The 24036-nt window shown below is 38.7% G+C and overlaps 1 protein-coding gene across 2 annotated transcripts in view; it reads right to left on the bottom strand.

The window, feature by feature from the left end:
- Positions 1 to 645: 645 nt before the first annotated feature.
- Positions 646 to 24036, bottom strand: part of LOC18428709 (DCL-like protein) — a 28254-nt gene continuing 4863 nt past the window's right edge. The window contains exons 2-4 of one of the 2 annotated variants that reach the window (XM_088864000.1): positions 8757 to 8871; positions 4193 to 4267; positions 646 to 1229 (exon numbers count right to left, since the gene is read on the bottom strand). In XM_088864000.1, coding sequence (XP_088720126.1) covers positions 1053 to 1229; positions 4193 to 4267; positions 8757 to 8871 — 367 coding nt within the window. In that variant the 3' untranslated portion in view covers positions 646 to 1052. The remainder of the gene's footprint in view (positions 1230 to 4192; positions 4268 to 8756; positions 8872 to 24036) is intronic. The other variant, XM_011623025.3, reaches the window with a different exon arrangement.

Here is a 24036-nt window from a genome sequence, read left to right on the forward strand (position 1 = left end):
TCAAACAAGGTTGGGCCCGATCCCTACATAGAGGCCGACAACTTCATCAAGGCTAAAGGAATTACTTCATTATAGAAGGCGATCCATGGAATGTATCGGAGCAAGGAAGGTGGCTATGGGATCTGGCCAAAGTTTAAGACAAGATCTGGTACTTGCTTGGGACATTAGACACCTGGCTAGTACATTCCTATTGAGTAACCCAAACAGAAGTAGATCCACTTGCCAAGGACGGGTGGACAAACCCTCCCTTAATGTTAATAAGTTTATTTTTACAGTGTTCTAGTATACAAGGCATAATTGTACAAGTGATGGATGATACCTACATTTGTAATTAATTAATGAAAAGTCTTTGCTAATCTTCAAAAGAAAAAATCAAATACTTTACTATTTAACTGTACTGCTTTCGTCACTCTTAGCTATGGAAGGTGTACCATGAAAGAATTTGATTTCAAAAGTATGCTTGCAGATCCTCAACTATCCAAATTCAACAGTCTATGGTTTAGGATTGTAACTTGTCAATGTCCATTGAGCAAAGGAACAAAAGTTCCCAGATTGTTGACATGAGCTGGTTGAGGAGCCGCTAGGACGCAGCTTCAAAACCCAAATACTAGCATAATATATGAATGCCTTGGCTGTTCTTCCAAATGAACCAACCTTCACAAACCTGACATTAATAGCTAATAAAAACAATATCTAAAGCAATATCTTCAAGAAAATGAAACTTTTACAAGTGATGATAGAGTAAACAGGAACATCACAGACCATAAGAATAAAAGGATAAAAAAAATCATGAGGCTCTCATGGCTGCTTACAAGGGTCTGGATAAGGTAGAATATTCTCATCATTTTTCATACAATGGCCAAACTATATACTCAAAAGCTAAAACTGCCCCAATCACAAGAATATTATGAAAGGGAAAAACCTTTTAGCATTACTGTGAATCTTGAAATGATTCAATACCATCAACTCGGACACAATGGTAGCTTGTTCATTATACAATCAAGGAGTTGATGCCATCCCTCACAATCATTGCAGTGCAATTTTTCCTCCACTTATCCTGACTTATTATGTTTCCGAAAATGCCTGAGGATGAAGCTATCCGCATAATTGGGGTACTTCTTCCTGATCAAACCCTTTATGCATTTCCAAAATGAGAAATCAACTTCCGTTCCATCTTTTCGCATGAGAAACAAGCAACGCGAGTTTTCGAAGTCCGGGTGATAATCAATCTGTTAAGGAAACGAGCCAGCAGAACAACATTAATCACAAGTAGGAACAAAAGAAAATTTTTAATTAGAAAGGAAGAAAATCAAGTTCAAAGATAAACAGATGCCTCCCCTTTGCCCAAGAGATGGACCAATCACCCATCAAACTAAATGGCCTAAAAACATCTCTCATATTCATGCTCACAGCTAATTTCAAGAGTGCACCTTAGGAATCTGTAGGTATTCTAAAACTCTTATATTTACACTAGACTATTCAACAAGGGAACAAGTTATACATTACAATTTCCTCCTTTCCTCAGAGAATCTGAGGTTTTGTGCATGCCCTTAAATAAAAAATATTCAAATTTCCGAAATTTAGCCCATACAACCAAAATTTAATGATCAAAACTCGAATACCACACCTTTACATTGAAGTTCAAATGTTCAAGCCCTAAAACCTCAACCAACCATGGAACAATTGCAGAAATACTGAACAAGACAGAAGATGTTAAAATGTTGTAGGCCACACAGACCATAAAGAGAGAGCTTAAAGATTCCCCTTATATTTGAGCCGAAATAACAAAACAGGTCAGATAGAATAGCTCAGAACATTTCTAGGAGCATCAGGTCATAAAAGATCCAAGGATCTTCTTGGAATTATAGTCTCCATCTCCAGAAGAGACATTGTAACAGATACCAATGATCGAATGATATAAATGCAGTAGAGGTGACTCAGCAGGGAACTTTAGCAATAAGAAGCCATGTGAGTACAGTTTCAATATAAGTCATCTGTGCTTCTGATACAATTTGTAAAACAGTATCATAGTCATCATGCTCACTCTGTTCTTGCTTGCTTTTTTCTTGCAGCAACCGATATAGCAAACTTGACCCAATGCAGTATCGTGTAGAGGCTAATACAAGACTTGATATTTGAAAGATTCAAGCATAGGCCACATTAAATCCATCATCATTGCCAACGAACTCACATGACAGGTTTGAATGACAATTAGTCAAATGACTTTGATGTATCAAATGAAATGTGGAAGTAAGATTTTTGAAGGGTCAAACCATAGTTGTTGGAAATGCCTGGGAGCCCGAATCGTTTTAGGAACCAGAATCACCGCCAGCTAGAAGATTCCTGTCTTAGGAATCGTTGTCCATACAATAAGAATCGCGGGGAACAAGATTCCTAATTTTTGAAAATCGTGTTTCTACCGAAATAGATCCAAGTTTCATCCACATATAGAATCGAGATTCTGTCCTCCTTGGAATCAAGATTCCCATCCCCCTAAAATCGATACTCCAGGAGTCAAGATTCGTTAATATGCGGAATCGAGTTTCCCACATCTATGGAATCGAGTTTCTGACATATGTGGAACAAAGAGCTTCAAATCGTGATTCTAATATATTTGGAATCAAGTTTCTGAAGTATATGGATTAGAGATCCATGCCAGTTTGAGATCGAGATTTACAATAATATGGACTATGAAATGCGTTTGACGACCCCTACTAGGAATCGAGATTTCATTTTTATAAAGAAAGAAGCCCCAAGCACATCTTGAACCTTATCAACTTTAGAACCTATATTGTATGCCTCTTATTAGAAGGTTTCCCATTTTAAAGTGATTGTGTTGACTATTAAACTTACGGTCATTATATACAAAAGATAAGTATTTCAAAATTGTTAGGTGTTGTATTTACCAGTTATATTTTAAATTTAAAGTAAAAGCCATCTAGGGTGGCACAAGTAAAATAATGACAACCTGCAACCACTAGAAGCATTCGAAGGAAGATTTTTACTCTAATTTCCTTTAGGAAGAGCACAACCATCATAGACATTGGACATCATGTACTTTGAATTGATTTTTTTTTGATACTCTGAATTTATTTATTTTTGAATCAAGATTTAATCCTCGTTGGAATCCAGAATTCCATATTCGATATATTTGGGAACGTCTACCCACAATTAATATGTCCAATAAATGGTTTCTAAAGATGTATTGAATCGCGATTCCGAAATTAAGGAATTGAGTTTCCTTGGTTTCAAAAAATGATTTCTAAAGATGTGTTGAATCGAGATTCTGAGCTTAAGAAATCAAGTTTCCTTGATTCCGGAAAGCGGTTTCTGTAGAGAATCCTTAACGGAAACGTGGAATTGGGTTTCGGAACCAGAATCGCGAGGTCGGTGGAGAGATTCTGGCAACTATGGGTCAAACTATTCCATGTCATGGTACTGACAAACTTTGGCAAGTTCATTAAAATTCTGGCAGCTAATAATGGGGGTTAATGTGTCAAGGGTGCTCGCATCAAATAGGGCCCAAAGTTAAAATTGTTTGTCAAATTACTGCTGCACATCATCTTGAATCAAACTATGTTGGAAACAACAATGGGGGCTTAATGGGCATTGCTAGATCCAAGATGATTATGTCAGTCCCTCTGATTTTGGTTAGAAGTCATTATATTTGCCAAATTGGTCAATCATCTTATCTGTCCTGTCTTGTTTGGGTAGCCACCTTATGAAAGTTAGGATAGAAATTCTGTATATATTTTGTACATGTACCACCAAAGAGGAGAAATAAATAAACCCCAGAATGTGTGCCTTTATTAGATATTCAGCCATATCAGGGAAAAAAACGCAAAGAAAATTGTTGATTACAGTATATACCTCATTCTTTTGGAATAAAATAGGCTCCTGATCAAACAACAATTCAAATCAAAGAATTTGAGAAGAATAAGGATACAGAATTTGATCTAAGAAACACATATACAAATACAGATATGGGTATGGACAAAGAGAGCAGGATACGACTCATAATTTTTCAAAATCTATGGGCATGGGCATAGATATGTTTGGTGTTATCTCATATAGTGCATGAAACTCCTATATTCAACATATTAATATGTACAATATGTGTTTGTGCACCATATTATTATGCACAATTTTATGTATCACTTACAAATATACTTTTTATACATAGATATCTCACCTTTACAAGTATCCAACGAGTATCCAGTATCAGCATTAGTGTTGTATTACGGAAGCACCAGCAAACGTATCCACGCGTTTTAGCAAATGGATCAGAGTGTCACAATGTTAGTAACCATATTGAATTTTTCCATCTTGGGTTGCAGGCAAAGAATTATAAAGGAAGTGAAGGATAGTGCAGTTGTGCGGAACTCATTGAAACTTTTCTAGGAGGACCAGCAGACTATATAATCCAGAAGTACCCAACTTTCCGAATTAAAATGTGCTAGAAAACAAAAACAATGTTAAATTCTGGAAAAAAAATCATTACATAATGAGAAGAGTCATCTTTCGTTCATCTTTGTATGCCTATTTCCACAATAACATCCTTGATCTCAAATGCAGATTTAATGTTTGCTATGTACATGAACTTTATCAATTGATGTTTGCTTTATTCTTTTTGTTTGCTTATGCACATAGCAGTTGGTATCACTATGTAGGTTATGTCCAATGCTTCAATCCCACTGACAAAAGGCCAACCTCTAGTAGGCAGATTGCCCATTTCCTCTCGCATTACTTGGTTTTTGGTATGTGATAGCTGTTCATGTAACGAATTTGATGCAGCGTTCATATAAACTAAGGCATTATGAAGTTCCCTGCCAAACCCCAATTTACCTAATCAAGAGATATAAAGGCCACAGGTACCAAGGCCATCAGATTTGTTCTTCAGAAACAAAATAAAAATAAAAATAAAAGCATATATGTCTGTCAACATAAAACAAGTGTCCAAATAATGAGCTCAAACAGTGACGTATTGGAGTTGTGTCCTTTCAAGGTCTTGACGCCCTTGTACTCAAACCCTTTATAAAATGGATTCTTTTGGCTCCAATGGGGGACATGGTCCTCGAGGAGGGGACAGAGAACGTGACTTAGGCCCTTAAAGCATGGGCGAGTCAAGCTTGCCCATTGTGACTCACCGGCCCTGGGCAATCTAGGATCCGGAAAAATGTTGTCAGGAAAACCTATGACCACAAGCATTAAGGGCAAATGGGCTCGTTTCCAAAAGAGGGTTTTGGGTCATCCCTTGTAGAGGTTAGAGATATGCTTGTGGGATTCCAGGAGGATGGGAGACTCCCATATGGAGTTGGTGGCCAAATGAAGATGAGAGGCGAAAGCCTCGACATTACCACCCTATGGCATCTATGTAAAATAGCCGCAGTTTGCAAATGACAACAGCGTTTTGGGAAGCTACATCCTTGGGTAGAACCCGAGGAGGATGTGCACATGTACTGAAGAGAGATCCCCAGCACTTTTTGGCATTTTCAGGCCTGAAAGGGTGTAATCCTGTCCTCGAGGGAGCACCTATAGTCCATAGTGCCATCGCCGTAATCCTGCTACCTATTAACCGGCTGTGATGGATCAAGCATCAGCTCCAACATATACAACTGTAGTCATGGGTTTCGTTAGGTTGGATTGAGAACATGGTTTGAGGGTTGAAGGGGGCCGAGTAGAGTGCCTCAGTTTCAATTTCTTAACCCGAGGTGCCTATTCTACCTAAGTGATTTTCCTTGAACATAAACCACTTTCTTTTCATAAAGATTATTGAAAAATTATCTTTTGAGACATTTGGGATTTTTAGAGAGTCTTTCTACAAGGAAAACAATCGAATTTGAAAACAGCAGATTAGGACACAGCATGTGAGCCACAAGCAATGGGCCTCACATGGACCCATGAGGGGCCCACATCTGAGGGTCCATACCCCATCCACAACACCGCACCATGTGATGACGTCATTATAACACACCGTGCCCTTTATCCCACGCTATTTACTGTCCTGCATTTCAAATAATGTGAACTACGAAGGGGGGAAGCTAGTAATTGGGTTCAGAAAGGGAAACTTCTGACGAGATCCTTAAACCACATGTAAAGTAAGCTTTTCAATCCTAGGGGCACATGCCACAGAGATTTAAGCACATGGTATGTTAGTTAAGTGAAATTGTGTTTTAAGAAAGTAAGATGAAATTCAAATTAAAGGAAAATTGGGCTTGGAAATATCTAAAGGATAAGGTGTGATATCTATCCTAGATCTGCAATAGCTAGCCAAGGGATGGATGGCTTTGATTGCAAGCTTCTCTTCACCCAATATGATAAATGGTCCATGGTGCTCCAAGTTAAGAAGAACATTCTAGAGTCCAAGTGAACCGTAATTGAACTTTACAAATAGGGTCATGGTTACCCCATTTCTATCACTCTCCAAAGCAAAGCTATGCAACCAAAATTTACCTAGTCTCCCTCCTTAGCGTCCACACCACTCTCAAGCTTCCAAATACTCTCTAATGGCCATGGTGTTGTGATCCATTAAACCTTGGTGCATCCCCATCTCAACCTATGTTGTGCTACTCCCTCTCTCCATTTCCAACATTGAGTTGCTCATTCTAAGCTCTACAATGGCGCTCCTGCAACACCTTTGGACTAAAACCAGCCTCACTTTGCCCAAAAAATCAGTAATCATTAACCTCTCTTGGTCCCCCTTTTCCGGTCATCTTGAAAATCACATTGCATATTGTGTATGCTACATTACCGTCATTGTTGAGAACCACTCCCTCACATTTTTGGAACACCCAAATCGGAGAATTCTAGCCTTGCTTTCTTAAATTGTCTCAGCTACAAGAAAGCTTTGGAGAAAAGATACAAAGGTTCTTCTTGGTGCTTCCTACTGTTCGTAGCAAAGGGGCCTATATCCGAGCACTATAGGTCGATGCGATCCGGCATGGGGCGTATCAAGTCCTATTGACGTAATCTTTGAGCATTGTTTGATTTTTGGCTTTCCATGGTTCCCTAGTTCATTGTTGAGGTTTTGTGTTTTGTGATTGCAAATGTTGTCCATGTATTAAAGCTTCGATTGTATGGAGAACTTGTAATCCATAGACTGGGATTGTATCCCCTCACCAATTCGTTGACTTCAATAGCCCAATCATTAACCCATGCAGTGGTCTGTGGATCATAGGAACTGCTAAGTCAGTTTGAGAAAATGAGAGTGGATTATAGTCCACAGTAGAACATGGAGTGTTTCATCAAATTAATATTCCCTTAACATAATTGGATCCAAATCCCATCAAAATAATTTAGAATTAATTATTTTGATCTTAAATGATGTTTAGATCGTTAGTTTGAATATTTTGGAGTCTTTGGATATTTTATTTTAACAAAATGGATTTATAAATGGAGAGAAACTGAATTTTCAGTATTTTAAATATTCAAAGAGAAAAATAAAATAATAACATTTTTCTAAAAACCATTTTATTTGTTTTAAAATTGATATAACACATGGGGCCCCATTGTATTCCATGGGCCCCACTAAATTTAAGCATGTGAGGAGGTGTGTGGGGCCCACTTGGGGATCCATAAGGAGCATGCCCCATATAAGAGAAAACTTTCCTATTCTAGTGGCGGCTTGTGAAAGAAGTCATGCTCTTTTGATTGAAATTTATGGAAAGCGTTTTGCAGAGATTTTGATTAAAACAAGAAAGGAAAGTTTTCAAATTAAGAGATTTGATTTTCAAGTTAAAGTATACGTTAAAAGATTATGGAACAGAAAAGCAAGTATAATGCATTTTCCATATTAATTTTAGTTGATGGGATTAGATTAAGGAAGCTGAAGAATAAAGTTCTAACACTTTCCTTTTAATCATGATGGCTGGTCCAAGGATTGTATAGCTAAGTTCTCTCACCCCACATGTCTCCTATGATCAATGGTTTGGATCTAATGTCCATAAGGATGGTTAACCCTAAGAAACCCTAACTCTAGAGAAAGTCTATAGGTAGGGGCCAAATCTCTACACTTTCTCTACACCCTTGAGCTCTCTCTTTTCCCCTAAGATTGGTACGCCACTCTCTCTACAGATCTCTCTCTCTCTCTCTCTCTCTCTCTCTCTCTCTCTCTCTCTAGCATCTCTAAGATAGAGCTATCTTTGAGAAAAGAAAAGAGGGTCATGCCCGAAGCCTAGGTATTGAGACCTAGTCCATCATATTAGGGATTGAGACCTAGCCTACAGTTCCACTATTGCTCTCTGATTTGAAAGGGTTGATAGCATAAGGTCTCTCATACTTTAAAGATATGAGAAAGACCTTGATCCTGTGTGCCATCAGAGGAGGAAACCTGGAGTGGGATGTGCAAAGTCCAATTGAGGTAATCTTCTGGCAATTTATTTTCTGTTTATGCAGTTTGTGTTTCATGATCCAAAGATCAAGTTTATGTAATTTTTTGTGCAATAAAAAGTTGTTAAAGGTAGCAAGTGAGAGTCCTCGGGATTCTTTGTGTTTTTTATTATGTATTTCGACATATGTAAAAGTAATCTAGGTGGTGAAAATAAAGAAAAGAAAGAAAAATTTTAATTAGCATACACTTGCCCGGGTTACATAGTCCAACTTTCAGCCTTTCCGGGAAAATTAAAAGCTCACTATTGGGAAGAGTCACACTCATGGCCATCATGATCAAAGCATCTTCCAAGAGAATAGGATAATTAGATAATATCTGAATAAAAAAAAAAAATACTGGCAATGCTTAAGACGGAGCAGAAACATACTGTAATGAATTCAACTCCAGGGCCAATCTTTTTATCTGCCTCTGGATGATATGGGAGCAACTTTTCCAAGATTATTGTCTCATGCTCAGAGCTTAATTTGTCACCAGATTCATACCTACAAGAGGGGCATAGACAAATACATGTTAGTGAACCGATGTCTTGTCCATGGAGTACAGAAGATGCAAGATAAAGAAACCATTTAACAATAAATGTTGAACATTCAATTATATAAGAAATACTAAAGGACATTGTCCACAACAAACAATAACTTTCATAGGCATTCTTACTATTTATCTGCTATGTCCCAAACTTCTTACCTTAGTGAAAAGTGAAATAACGTACAAGTGAAAAATTAAGATAACAAAAACAACAATTGGGAATAATAACAAAAATACATATTGTAAATTAAATGCTAAGGATTCATCCCAAGTAGAAAAACCATGAAGAGAAATGGCACTTTTGAGTTTTGAGGCCACACCATTTACACCTTTAGCCAGCTGAATGGCATCTCCATTGACCTCTTAAATATGCAAAGGACAAGTCAATCTCGACCTAATTACTCCATGACGATACGAGACACTCTCCATGGTTGATGCGCCTCAATACATGCCAATCTGTTGATGTTAAGACAACCCCCCACAATCAATGAGAACAAATGTGTCCTGTAGTAATCAAGGGAGGAGTGTCTTTGCCTACCCCAAGGAAGAGTCACATTCCCCCAATGAGCCAAAGAAACACATAACATTGACCTCATAGGTCAGAAGCAATGTCATGCTAAGACTTGGCTATCAAGAAACCTCAGATAAGTAGGAATGGGATTTATACAGTTAAAGTCCGCTTTGGGATGAACTAACTCTAGTAGCATGTTTTATCTGTGAGTGTATCACAGGAGAGAGAGAGAGAGAGAGAGAGAGAGAGAGAGTTGATCACCACTTGGTAAAAAATGGGGTTACAAGAAGAGAGTGGCTAAACCACCCTTATGAATAATGACAAAAGAAAACATAAAAATGATGCACAAATTTTTGAGGAAAAAGGTTTGGGATTCAATTGAATAAACGTATTCCTCCCTCAAGGGGCCACTGTATACACAAAAATTCACATCTCCTATGGCTCCATAAGTACATGAATCTGAGGAAAATCACCAAAGTATCCTTATGAGACAAAGATGAAAGATACGCAAGACATGATACATAGTGTACAATGCACCAACTCAGCTATCCCCTTTAATCTATGGGAAAGAGATCAATAATTTGATGTTTAATCTCTTCCTCGTTAAAGCCCTCACAAAGAGATCAACACTGTGATGTTTGCTTTAATAAAAAAATTTAACAGGAGCATAATAAATATCTTTTGTAAGGTCCGGGACTTTTCGGACCGTTGATCCTGTTTGCATCCTGAATCGTTTCCTTCTAATGCTTTCCTCATATTTCTTTTTTGATTTGCTGAATAACCTCTGTCTAGTGTTTTTGAATGTTACTGTGTTATTGTAGGGATCGCGAGCTTTCCAACCGTACAAAAATCGCTCAGATCCAAGCTACTATCAGAAAGTCATGATCCGTACGCCAAATTTTTTTTTTCATGCATCCCAATGCATTGTGCACGCATCCCATGCATGCACACACTTTTATGTGCACGAATCCTCATAAAAAATACCCATCCCAATGCACATGATTACCCACATGCATGCTTCTACCCCCATCATTGTGTTCCCCATGCATGCCTTCTCTCTCCTCATGCATAATTACTTGAGTGCAATATAGCACATGCATGCTTCCACCCCCATCATTGTGTTCCCCATGGATGTCTTCTCTCTCTTCATGCATAATTACTTGAGTGTCATGTGGCACATGCATGCTTCCACCACCATCATTGTGTTCCCCATGCATGCATTCTCTCTCCTTATGCATCATCACTTGAGTGCCATGTGGCACATGCATGCTTTTACCCCATCATTATGTTCCCCATGTATGCCTTCTTTCTCATCATGCATAATCACTTGAGTGCCATGTGGCACATGCATGCTTCCACGCCCATCATTGTGCTCCCCCATGCTTATATATATCCCTCATCTTAGGTTTCACTCTCTTTCCTCACCCCTTCACTCCCTCACATGCCCCTCTTTCCCCCTCGTTCTTCTTCTTCGCCCTTAGCCATTAAACCCACCAAGCCCATTGACCCCATAAGCCTTAAACCTTTGAAGCTTGAACCCAATCCACTTGAAGCTTGGCAACCAAAGTAGAGCTTGTAGAACGTTTCATCTGAAGGATTTCGCTTGGAGCAAGGTAAGTAGATTTAGTTTTTCAAGGTTTCATGCTTATGTTAATACATATTTCTTTACCTAATTCAAATGTGAAATTCAAGTGTGCATATGAGTGTGGGTGCATGTTTACTAAAATTATGTTCAAGGCTATTCTGATTTCCAGAATTGTGGTCCCTGTTTGAGTGATTGTTAGCATACCATAAACCTTGAATTAGACCATGAATCTCGATGGGTCAGTAGGATGTTGAATGTATTTCCACATGGAAAAGACCCCTTGTTAATATCTCTTGTAATTTGAAAGCTATTAACTATTTGTTGAAGCATATCAGATCTGTGAACTGAAAATCCAGGGATTTGACTTGTTTCTGTGTGAAGCTTTTGACTGACCAAAATTTACTAGAATGATATGAAACCACTTTGAAATGTTAAATAAATGAGTCTAGATGAATTTTTGTTTTGGGATCATAATGAAACTCTCTATAGTTTGAGAGTTATGATCGTTTTTCTAGCAGAATGTCTTTTGTAATTTCTGCTACATAGAATAGAAGTAAGCCCCTAAAGAATCATATATTTGACCAACCTCGGTCCATTTTTTGATGTTACTTCCTAAATGAAAGTTGTACATTTCTGAGTTTAGTTTTCACAAAGTTATGCCTCATGAGTAAATTCCACACATTTCGAATGTTAGGGCCTTTTTACTAGAGGGTGGGGTTAGCTGTGGTTTGTGCAGCAGGGCAGAAAGTTCACTCCCTAAGGATCAAGTGATTCGACCCATTTAGGTCGATAATTTCATGTTTCTTCTTAAACAAAAATTGTATAATTTTGAGTCTGTTTTATCTAGGAACAAGTCCCATAATTTAATGTTGGGTAAGTTTACAGTTATGTCCATGTAAGCACACTGTACTCACTTTGGAAATCCAGAAAAGTTAGCAGGATTGGACCCTACTCTCGTCCCATCTTGAGGTGCATGTACATAAGTGAGATGCCAATTGTTGTACCTGACACGTCTCTGAGATAATACTTATTATGTATGACATGCTTCTGATATGATTTGTGTGCATAAGAAGCGTGACTCTTTTCAATTAGTGATATACCTCTTGATAAGAATGTGTATGTAACATGCCACTGATTATTAATGAGATGCCTCCATTATGTGATCTGTGTATGAAAATATGTTTCAAATATGATTCGGATATGACACTCATGGCATGCTTGTGATAAGATATGTGTGCATTGAGACATGCTTATGCTATATGATCTATGCATGGTAACATGCTTTTGATAAGATATGTGTGCATGGAGACATACTTTTGTTATATGATCTAGGCAAGGTAACATGCTTTCGATAAGATATGTGTGCTTGGAAACATGCTTATGTTATATGATCTATGCATGGTAACATGCTTCTGATAAGATATGTGCGCATGGAGACATGCTTCTGTTATGATCTGATGACATATTTGTACCGACAGCTGTGATTTCTCCCTGATCTCTATGATAGGATGAGAGTTAGGAGTGTGTGTTTGGATGGTCGCTCCCCCAAAACTTATGTGAGGCACTACTCATTGGGACCCCTTTGGTAGTGTAGCGCCCTTTCGTCAGAAGGGCGCATGAGAGGGTCGTGCCTTGCAAGGCCAGTGCCTATCAATTTACCACATTGTAATAGGGTTGTGTGTGTGTGTGTGTGTGTGAGGCACTATACAACATATTTACCCATTGGTTGTGCTTCTCTTCTGGTTGTGATGGTAAAGGCTCTACGTATCATGATTTGATCAACTTCTTATTACAATCATATATGATTAATCTAATTAGTTATTACTCCACCATGAAATAAATCATGCATGACACGTTTGTTTAAATATGAATTTGGCACATGATTCCATGTTTTGTAAGACTTGCTTAAAACCCTGATTTTTGACATGACAAAATATTTGTAATCATGAAAGCATGGCACCTAAATCTTATTTACTGGGCTTTACAGCTCACTCTGTTAATTTTTCCCCTATGTAGAGTGATAGCCAGCCGTGATTGGAGTGGCGTGTCCTGGTGGTCATGTTTGGGGTCCCTTACCCCCCTTCTGTTGGAGCTCTATTTTGCAATGTATATTTTGGTTGGCAGTTTGGCCATATAGTCCATTTTGTTTTGGTGATATGTCTGGATGTTGGACCTTTTATGCCTTGGACCTATATATACTATTTTGGACTGTTATATGTATTTTGGGACTTGTTTGTCCAAAAGACTATGGTTATGTATATTGTGTTTTGTTCTTCATTCTTTTGTGGCTGGCTTTCAAGGTGTTGAACGCACCCCAACCGTAGTGGCACTCGCAATCTGTGGCTGTGGCCTCACGCCATACAGTCCTCTGGCAGGCCCGGGCTTGGCCCTCTGTGGGTCCAATAGGGATGGTAGGGAGCAGGGAGCGGGGTCGTGACATCTTTTCTCTGATCAGGTCACAGATGTCTGCTCTCTCAAGAAATATGAGACTAGCCGCACTGTGAATGGCGATAAAATTGTCATAAGAACTGCCATGGTTTCCTTATGCTCTAGTCCTCGATATCTGAAAGCATATCTGAGTTAGATGATTTCACATGCCATAGAGGTCATGATAGGCATGGCTAAATTCTTCCATCCAAAGAAGAGAAGACTCCTGTAAAAATGTACAATGCCATGAGGAAGAACGCCATGTTGTCTGACATCTTGCATAATCAGCATCAATATATCCAACCATATATTCATACCTGGAAACCCTAGCATACTCAGAATACATAATCACATAAGGATGGGATTTCCTCAGAACATACATGAGTTAACCAAGTTATCGCAATAAACAATGTAATACAAAGCCATGTGGAAAATGAGGTATATGAGTTTGTTAACTAAATGACCATATTAATCCAGGTTTTTAACTTTGTAAACCTTCTATTAACAACTTAACATTCTATCCATAAAAATCTCAGCAATTTGTTTTATAACATTATCTTTAATAATAGTTAACACTGATTTTCATTAAAACATATGCAGAGCACATTTTTGCTGAGAAAGGTACCTTTCTTAGAATATGCCACCTCAGCACCAATGAAATATTTAACCTAACTGAGATCTTTGATTGGAAATCTTCTCTTTTTGTATTTTTGAGGCCACATACATGGTTCATTTGAAATTATAGGATTTAGGACACTTTTAAATAATATTAATCGACAATGCAGTAATGACTGTGACAATGATACCTTCCACATGACCATGTGCAACAGTGGTTCCAGCACTAGTTTCATTGAATAAAATATCAAATCAAGCACAACAAAAAAAAAAAAGACAAAAATTTGGCCGATGAAATACTTAAAAATGTCATCAGAGCGTACCGTCCCTAACAGAAAATACCGGGGGCAGCCACATGAAACTTCTTTCCAGAGTTCATCACATCATTGTAATATATCCTGTGTTCTTGGAAAATCATTTGGCAATAAGCCTGACATTATAACACAACAGCAAATTCACGTGGAACTTAACGATGCAGAGCCACTGATAACCCATGGGCCTTCTCCCAGTAGGTAGTGAAACAATGTCGCAGACATTATTTTGTTGAACAGTAATGTTTTCATGAAGCATGGGTTACTGCCATCATGGATCTTTAGCAGCTTCTTCCAAAAGTATTAGATTCACAATGGACAAAGCAAAACAGAAAAGTGGGAAGAATGAACCCTACAGATGGGGTCAGAAAACAAAGTGCCACTTGGGCATGACATCCTCTTAAATTTCCAAAGAGCAACGGAAGGAGTAGGTAAAACATGCTCATATTTGAAGAGGAAGAATTGTAAGAGTGGGTAGAAATCGTAGAGATACTATCTTTGATGGCCTTAATTACTTGAAACTGAGAATTTCTAACATGTTTCTACAACATGGAAGATAACTAATTTGGATGGGAAAGTGGAAGTGCACCAATCACTTATTCACCATTCAGCATTCAGATCCCCTAAGTATCCTATTCCTGTTGGTAACATGGCCTGTGTTTGTTAAACATGACATTACTATAGACACAGTAGCATGGACTCGATTGATAGAAACATGTAATAGCACTCCCTCAATGTGCATACCTAATAAAAACATATTTCATTGCTTTTGAATGTAACTTGTCTCATTTAACACCAAGGATGTCAGAAAAACCAACTGTTCAAAGGTATGCAACTATCAAAAGTAGGATGATAAACCATGAAGAATCTCGTGTGGAGTTTTAATATTGGTGTTCTTGTCATAACAGCTTCTCATACAAGCAACGAAAAAAGGTTCATTTTTTCTCATGACAGCATTCTCTTCTTTTGGTGTATGCATAGATTCTCAAAGAGATCATTGATTTGAGTTCTTTAGAGTGAAAAGTTTTAAACTATTGAACATTTTGCTCTCATGTTTCATTACTGAACGCATCTCTAGGAATCACCTATAATAATAATAATAACAATAACAATATAATAATAATATAATAATAATAATAATAACAAATAATAATAATAACAACAATAATAATAATAGTAGTAGTAGTAATGATAATAATAATAATAATAATAATAACAACAACAACAATAACAATAACAACAACAACAATAATAACAACAATCAAGATGATGACGATGATGGTGGTGGTGGTCGTGATAGTGATGGTGATGATGATGATGACGATAGGGAAGTGATGATGTGGATGATACGGATGATGATCCATTCTTTAATTTGAAATCTTCAGAGTAAAAGTTATTGAAAATATTAAAAAATTTCCTCTTTATTTTTCATTATGTATAACCAAAGTGCATCTATGAGACTCATGCATAATAACAATAATAATCACGTTGATGATGATGACCATGGTGCTGTTTGATGGTCGTCGTGATGGCAAAGGTGATAAAGATGATGATGATCATGATGATGAAACAGGCTATCAATAATAAAGGTCACAAGATCACCATAGGCTCATAGGAACTAACCCATGGGTTCAAAACTTCTATTTTCATTCAAGGCAGCAAGAGAATATGTTGAACAAAAAGGAGTATCCACTTTAGAAACACAAGATATATTCTTTTATCGGTTGGTAGATATTAATGTATTCAAAATCAAAGTTTCTCTCCCTGCCTAGAGAGATGATCGAGATGATGATGCCCTAATTGCACTGTAGCATTGCTTCTCCTTTTATTTTTTATTTTTTTATTTTTTTTAATTGGTAGTACCAATTTAACATTCTCGAGGACTGAAACTCTAGGTGATGGTTGAAATTTCTTAATGGTCACCTAGAGTTGATATAGTCCATATATAACTTCATCAATAATCCACTACTTCAACAGGTCTTGAAAAATATTAAAGTTAGGAAAGCAAGTTGTGAAACAACTGAGACCTGATTAACTTAAGAACAGATAAAATATTGAACTCACATAAAACATGTAAAACATCTAACAACCAAATGAGTGTCATTCGAAAAAGCAGAGCTCCCATTAAAAAGAAAAGGTGGTTGAGAGCCACTTGAGACTTTGACAAGAATCTTACCAAGGTGTTCTAAAGGTGATCATAAGACTACTTGGAACCAGCTGGGTGATGGGTAGCTTCTTAATAATCCATCCATTATGGGTCAAGTGAAGAGTCAGAAACAAGCCAGGTTACTTGGGAATTCACAGGAAGCAGTTTTAGTCAAGGCTGAGTGATGATATGATTCATTGGAGCAAGAATATTGAACCAATAATGAAGCAGAGTCATAAAGAAGGTGGACTCAATGGCAGCGACTGCTGCAGATAATGAGGGTCCTCTCAGAAGGGCATGGGCATAAGTACAATGTGCTTAATCTTGTTGCAATGATCATGGTGATATTTTTCACGATTACCACTGCATCCCGATGAACCCGCCCTTGTACTCATAGCTAACCGACGCAGCAGACTCTGGAGGTATGCCAACCTGAGAACATGGGAAATCTTGTTCTTACTGATTAATGAACAGGTCAAAAGGAAAAGCAGAAACTTCATCTGATCCTACCTTTAAATGAAAAACTACTCCAAATAGCAAGGAACTGTCATCTTACCTTTGGATGAGGGAATTGATCGCCCCACAAATTACGTGATAAAGGATCATGGGATGCATGCACTGGCACAGGGCACTGAGATTTGCAAATTGTTTTTGCTAACATTAATTTTTCTTGTGACAACAATGTTCTACCACTCTTAATTCGATAAAATCTTCAATTACCTACAGAGATTCATTCCGCCAACCGATTTTGTACTTAATTTGGAGATTGAAACTATATGGTAATAGAATTAATTCAGCCAAGACACAGCCATCATGTTGGCATTAGGGCAACTTGTCGCTTGTTTAGGCAAAGATGCATCGGCAAAATTTATTCCATGTTTGCCTCCAAGAGACCTTTGAAATTCTCTCTCAATGTAGCAAGTTGTGTCCACAATCTTTTTGGCTAAGCTGCCTAGGTTTGCTGGGTCCTGCCCCATTTTGTATTGATATGGTAAATACAGATATACATTCCAGTCATGACCGTAGTCCAATTGATCTGATACAAGAATTCGAAAAAAAGAAATAGTATAATATCCTAATAAAAAGAATTTCAACATACTTATTTTCAAATGTTTAACCTTTGGCTATGAAGCCAAATGTGGTTGATCTTTATGTATCATCATCTTGTTTTATTTAAGATGTTTGTCATCCTGTTTTATTTAAGATGCTTCTCAGAGGTTTCTCTGCGGGCATCATGGTAAAACATTGTTGCAGTGCTGCATGTAGCCCATTTTCATGTTCTTTTTAGTCTCTCCTTGAATAGTTTGTGTTTGTTTGACTTGATGGGGCCGTTGAGAAATTTGAGTTCCTATCATATTTGTGGGCACTTGAGAGCGCTTGAAATTTAAGTGCTTTATTTTTTACATTAAAAATAAAAATAGGCATATTCTCCCTTCTATGAAGTATCGGCCGAAATGAGTAGTGGAACTGAATATTTTTATTTTTTGGGTTGTTCAATTGGGTGAGGGAGGGTGAGTCTACTATTTATCCTCCAATGATATGGATAGGATGGTTAAGCTTTTCAGTAAGCCATTGGTGGTTTTCTGGAACTGTGTCATTCATTGAATTATGATGTCCTGCTACTACAGGGTTTTGAGTGCCCAATAGTGCAAAACCCTTGTTTTCTCTCTCGACTTTCCTTGTGATCAGAAAAGCTAGATTCTGGTGACCTTCCATATGTTGTTTCTTCTTCTTCTTTTCATGAGAACCCATTTTTCTCTCTTTATTGTTCTCTCAACTGTCTCCAAAACAATGTCATTATCATTGATGTAGCCCAGAAAATTCAAGCTTTTGGTACCAGTTGATGCAAATGCAAATAAACAAAGAACTCAAAAATATTACACTAATAATCAAATCAAAAATAAAAAAGGAAGTTTACAAGCCTAGCTTCAATGGCCATGCGAATACACTAGATTTCTCAAGGAACTACGTTCTTAAACAACAAACAATTCTCAAATAAGCCCTACTTGTGAACAACTTTATAAAGAATAAAAAAATAAAACCTTCTCACTCTTCCATTCACATTCCTTCTCTCTCTAATCCTATTTGCTCTCTTCATTAACCCACTTTCCAACTCAAATAACTCACATTAGTTCAGGACTTTGCTCCATGCACTTTCCTCTCTTCCTTAGAAAATCCCTCAAGTTGTGGAATCCTGAGTGAATGCCTCCCATATTCATATCTTTAGACCTTTACATAATTAACTGCCTATTCCATCCAAAAAAGGAGTCATAAAATCCAAGAAAATAGGAAAGAATAAATTGTTTTGCTACCTTGCTCCTTAACAAGGTAGCCAAACAAAAAAGTATTAGAAGACAATTTCCCCCCCTAAGAACATATTCTACCCTCAACATGATACCCCAACTTTCTGAGGTTAAAACTTTTCATATTATGAGCCCATTTCAGAAATCAACGCTTAGCCTATAGAACACTAACACATTGCCCAACAAATCTGCAAAAAAGTTGATTTAAAAAAAAACAAAGGATGCTGCTAACGGTATGAAAGTCCACCGCTTGAAGTTTGTTACACGACTTTTGTCGGCATCACCTAGATGCACCTGCATCAGACTCCCCTAGCTGGAGAAAACGCGACCTCAAGTTCTGCAGTGCACTACTATGAATCCTTTACTAAACCCACGGTCTTCTTCAACCTGAGCATTGTGTATTGAGGCTTGATCCTACGACCAGTTGTTATGGGCCGAATAAAAATAAAGTGATTTTGCATTGAAGTCAACGTTTCACAAATAAAACAAATTTGAACATTGTATCTAAAAAGTTCCATTTGGTCGCCTGGGATAGGTTTGCCTACCCAAACTTCAGGGAGGACTTGGCATCCGCTCATTGAGAAAGCAAAACTTGGCTCTGTTAGGCAAATGGTGGTGGCGTATGGCTAATGACTCCAACCTGCTCTGGTCACAAGTGCTTCACCCAAGTATAGGATCCCTTCCGATGTCTGGCTACCGAAGGAGAGTTCCTCCAGTAGACCCTCAGTTTAAACAGTCCATCAAATTCCACCTGAGAATTGGTAACAGGGTTCGCTTTTGGTCCGATCTTTGGTTGGGCCACACACCTCTTAGGGATCGGTACCCCTCTTTGTTCTTACTTGCCACAAATCCTGAGGCTTGGATTTCAGAAGAATTACCGCTTACCGATAATATAAGGGTTTGAAATCCCTCTTTTAGACGTCCTCTCTCTGACACCGAACTACTAGAGTTCATTTCTCTTTGGGTTGTGCTCCACAACTCATTTCTCTCCCCTTCTGGGTTGGATAAGATCATCTGGACCCCAGATGCATCGGGCTCTTTCTCGGTTTCTTCCTTCTACAAAGTTCTGATACAATCCCCTCGGTGATTTCCAAGGTCCGGTCCTCAATAACATCCTCAAAAGTGCAAGCCTTCAACTGGATTGCTTGTTCTGAAAAGGCGCTGAAAGTGGATCAATTAAAGCGCAGAGGTATTCCTATACCAAATCGCTGCATTCTATGGCTAAGTGAATAAGAAAATCACCCGCGCCTATTCATTCACTGTGATGTAGCCTACAACTTGTGGAGCAGACTCCTAAGCCTGTTTGGCTTGACATGGGTTATGCCAACGTCCATCTCCGGCCTTTTCTACATAGCCGACTGCTCTCCCTGGCCCAAAACTGGGAAGCTTCTTTGGAAAGCGACTATAGAGGCCACGATTTGGATACTGTGGATGGAAAGGAATGCAAGAATCTTTTGTGGAGTATATAGTGAAACCCCTGCCTTGTTTTACAAGATCCAAACCCCGGTGACCTTCTGGGCTACCAATCACAAGGCCTTCAAGGATCTCCCCACCTCTCAACTCTTCGCGAACTAGAAACAATTACTCCTACTCCAACACAATCGTCCCACTCACCAAGGGGGCTGGTCACCTCCTCCACCCGATGCTATTAAGTTCAACTTTAAAGTTGTTCCCATGGAAACCCAAGTCCCTCCGGGATAGGGGGTTGTTAGAGATCACCAGGGGAACACCCTCGCATCTTTCTCCAAACACATAGGCCAGGTTGACTCACAGCTTGAGGAATCCATGGCTTTGCTCACGGGTATTAAGCTCTTCAATCCTACGTGGGGTCAACCCCTAATGGTGGAAGGGGATGCGCGCAACATAGTCGCTTGGGCTGCTGGTTTTGTTTCCCCACCCTGGTACCTCGCTCTGATTTTTTATGAGATATCTCACCTCTGAAGGGATATAGCCGTCTCATAGACGCATATTTGGAGGGAATCAAACGGCCTCGCGGACCGACTAGTTAAGGTGGGAGCGATCACACAAGCCGATGCCACTTCTTATCCCCGGGGCTTATTTTTACTAGCTACTACTTTTACCCTTTGTGTTTGTATCTGCTACAACTGTCACTGCCTGTCGTTTTTCATTAGTGTTTTAGCCTCTGCTTCCAAGGCTCCTGTTTACGAGTTTTAGGCTTTCTTTTTAGACCTCGTCTCTGTAGAACACCTCACCCCTGAGGTTTCCTCATTTTTCGACTGAGAAGCCCGGCATGTGGGTCCTCTCCGTCTACCTGTGTATCTTTTTCCGCCCCCTTTAATACAACGTTAACTTTATCAAAAAAAACAAATTTGAACATTGTAAATCGAAGTTAGGGCTTTCCAGTCATGGGTAATAGCTTAGCTTCTTTAACTAGCTTCTCCACCTCTTCTTTTGAGAACCCACCAGATGAACAAATGGCTATTTGTCGATCTTTACCTATGGCTTTATTCTTTTTCACCTAGAACTTCCTGGTTCACCTCACGATCTAGGGTCTCTTCATCCTTTTCAACATGTAATCTCTACCCAAAAGGATCCTGATTTCCCCAACTTTCTCCAAAGCTTCTTCATAAAAAGTTGGATCACCCACAAGTTCTCGTCTTTCATCAAAGAATCAAACCAGCTGTGGGAAAGAGTGATTTAAACTGAAAACCGGAGGACATGCCTGCAATACTTTCCTCATGAGTCAAGGATAAGATCTTTCTCTTCTTCCTCATCAAGTAGAGGTTTACATAGGTACTCGTCATGGAAAAGACGTTCGTTCATCCCCTGTTTGTGAAGCAAAGCTTCATCATTACTCAAATCCGTAGGATTCAAATCCAACTTTGTCTTGAACGATTAAAAGCAGATCTAAGATCCTCAAACCTCCTTTGATTTCAACTTTTTGAAGATATTTCACATGTCATCTCCTCATTGCTCCATTTCAGATCATTGAATTCCACCCATGTAACTTTGTCAGCAACACGACCACAAACTCGAAGCAGTCATCTCACAAAATTGCATTTTATCCTCATGTGCTTCGGAAACTGGCCTGCCTTGACACCAATTGATGCACTCCACAAATTCGACCTTTGGTACTAAATGGTATGAATTACCAAAGAACAACTCAAAAAAAGCCCAGATAATTAGATAGAAAATAAAAAAAGAAGCTAACAAGCCAAGCTTCAATAGCTCTGCAAATTCACCTGAATTCTCAAGGAACCATATTCTTAAACAATAAACGACTCTCAAATAACCCCTAAAGATTTTTTACAGAATATAAAAAAAAGAAAAAAAAAAGAGAAAAACACGTACCCTCTCTCTCTCTCTACTCCTATTTTCTCCTTTCCATTAACTTAATTTCTGACATGCATAAACCTGATTAGTTTGAGACTTCTATGGACTTTCCTCTCTTCCTACCAAATCCCTTAACTTGTCCACTTGAACATGAATGCCCTCTCATATTCCTATCTTTTTGACCTTGACTTAATTAGCCAGCTAGTCCACTTAAAATGAGACTTCTCCAAATCTAGGAAATAAGAAAAAAGAAATTGTTTTACTACCATGCTTCCTAACAATAAAGCGATAACCAAATTAATCTGCCTCCGCTTCTATTACCTAAATTACGCAATAACGAAAAGCTCAAGGATAGACAAGTCTGCCCCTAAAAACATTATTCTACCCCTAAAGTGATACCCCAACTGCCTGAGATCATATAGTCTCACTGGGGCATCAGAATCGCTATTATGGCCCATTTTGAAAATGACAGCACAAGCTTTATAACTAAAACATTACCCAACAGACCTGACCAAAAAAATGCCTCTGTAAGGGCATGAACGTCGACCCTGAAATTTGCTATGCGAGTTTTGCCCGTTCACATGGATGCTCCTCCATCAATCATCTATCGCTTCCAACTTGTTCTGCCCGATATAGAAGTCACAATGCTTGGAGCTAATTATAGAAGGGACCTTTTGAGCCCAAAGGTAGTTTTTTTTTTTTTTTTGAGGAAATGGTTAACTAGCCCAAAGGTAGTTGAACATCATCCTTTAATAATAGGCAGAATCTTGAGATCTAGGACTACAGCTGGGTAGGCAGTTGCTTTCTTGCTTGATTTTTCCTTTTTTGGACATTTGGAGCTTATATTAGAATAAGGAGACTGGGGGTCTTCTCTTGCTGCCAGTACAGTAGTCTCTAGGTTTTCCTGTTTTATTTTAGTTTCTGCGTTTAGTTTCTTTGCAGGGCAAGACCTTGAATCATGACCAAGAGACATACAGTGGGTACATAGCTTAAGCCTTGGTGTGCTTCATTTCTTGCATGAAGCTTGGTGATTCTGGTCGATTTCTACACCTAACCTTGTACAATCCATCCTCTTTTGGTAACGAGTAGCAGTATACATTACAAATAACGAGATATAGCATTCAAGGAGATTGTTTTGTATTCAAGGAGATCCATTGATGAGATACAGTAAGGGAGATCTAGCAGCCTTGCTTTTTGGGATAGAACTCATTGTTGTAGTTTGGAGTGTTCTTTGGGGTTAAACACCTTAAGCTCCATGTATTTCCCTCCTACGAAGCAAGTTCCCCACTGGTAACTTTCTTCATGTCTTCTATTGAGTCAAAATGTAGGAGGCCAATGGCTCTCCCCCCTGGTCTGGGTGTCGAAATCAACTTGCACTCACCAAATCAACCTTATTCTCCGCACTAGGTAAGAGAAAGACCATTGCGGTCTTCTGCCATTGAATGGCCCAACTCTTCGGTATTTTGTTGAACCATATCTTTTGGGAGAAAAACCATAAGCCTCCTATTATGCATTGCTGGTTAAGGGTTAAGTATTTTGGGGAAACCCAACGAGTTGGTGCCCTCTTCAACAATCAATGAGAACTTTCGTGTCATTCCATGTTTTGCATGCTCCAGAATCGTATTGGTGACACTGTAGCTAATCCAATGGTCTGGTTTGCTGTGTAGCATTCCAGGAGAAGCTTTTAGATCACGTGGTTCAGGAGGCGGGTTTAGATATTCTGGTTTGTCATCACCATTTTTTGTTGCATTGGCTGTTGGGTCGAGTGGTCATGGAGAAGAAGAGGGAAAGAGTGAACGAGAAAATGTGGGATGCGGAGAGAAGGGGAGAGGGAGGATGGAACTGGGGCAGCGGGAATGGGTGGTGAGGGGAAGGAAGCTCTCCCCAAGCCACTCCATAGAATCCGATACTAGCATTATTGTTGTGTCAA

The sequence above is a fragment of the Amborella trichopoda genome, chromosome 4 (assembly GCF_054954075.1).
Source record: "Amborella trichopoda isolate Santa Cruz 75 chromosome 4, AtrichopodaSantaCruz75HAP2 v2.0, whole genome shotgun sequence".
Classification (NCBI taxonomy): domain Eukaryota; kingdom Viridiplantae; phylum Streptophyta; class Magnoliopsida; order Amborellales; family Amborellaceae; genus Amborella; species Amborella trichopoda.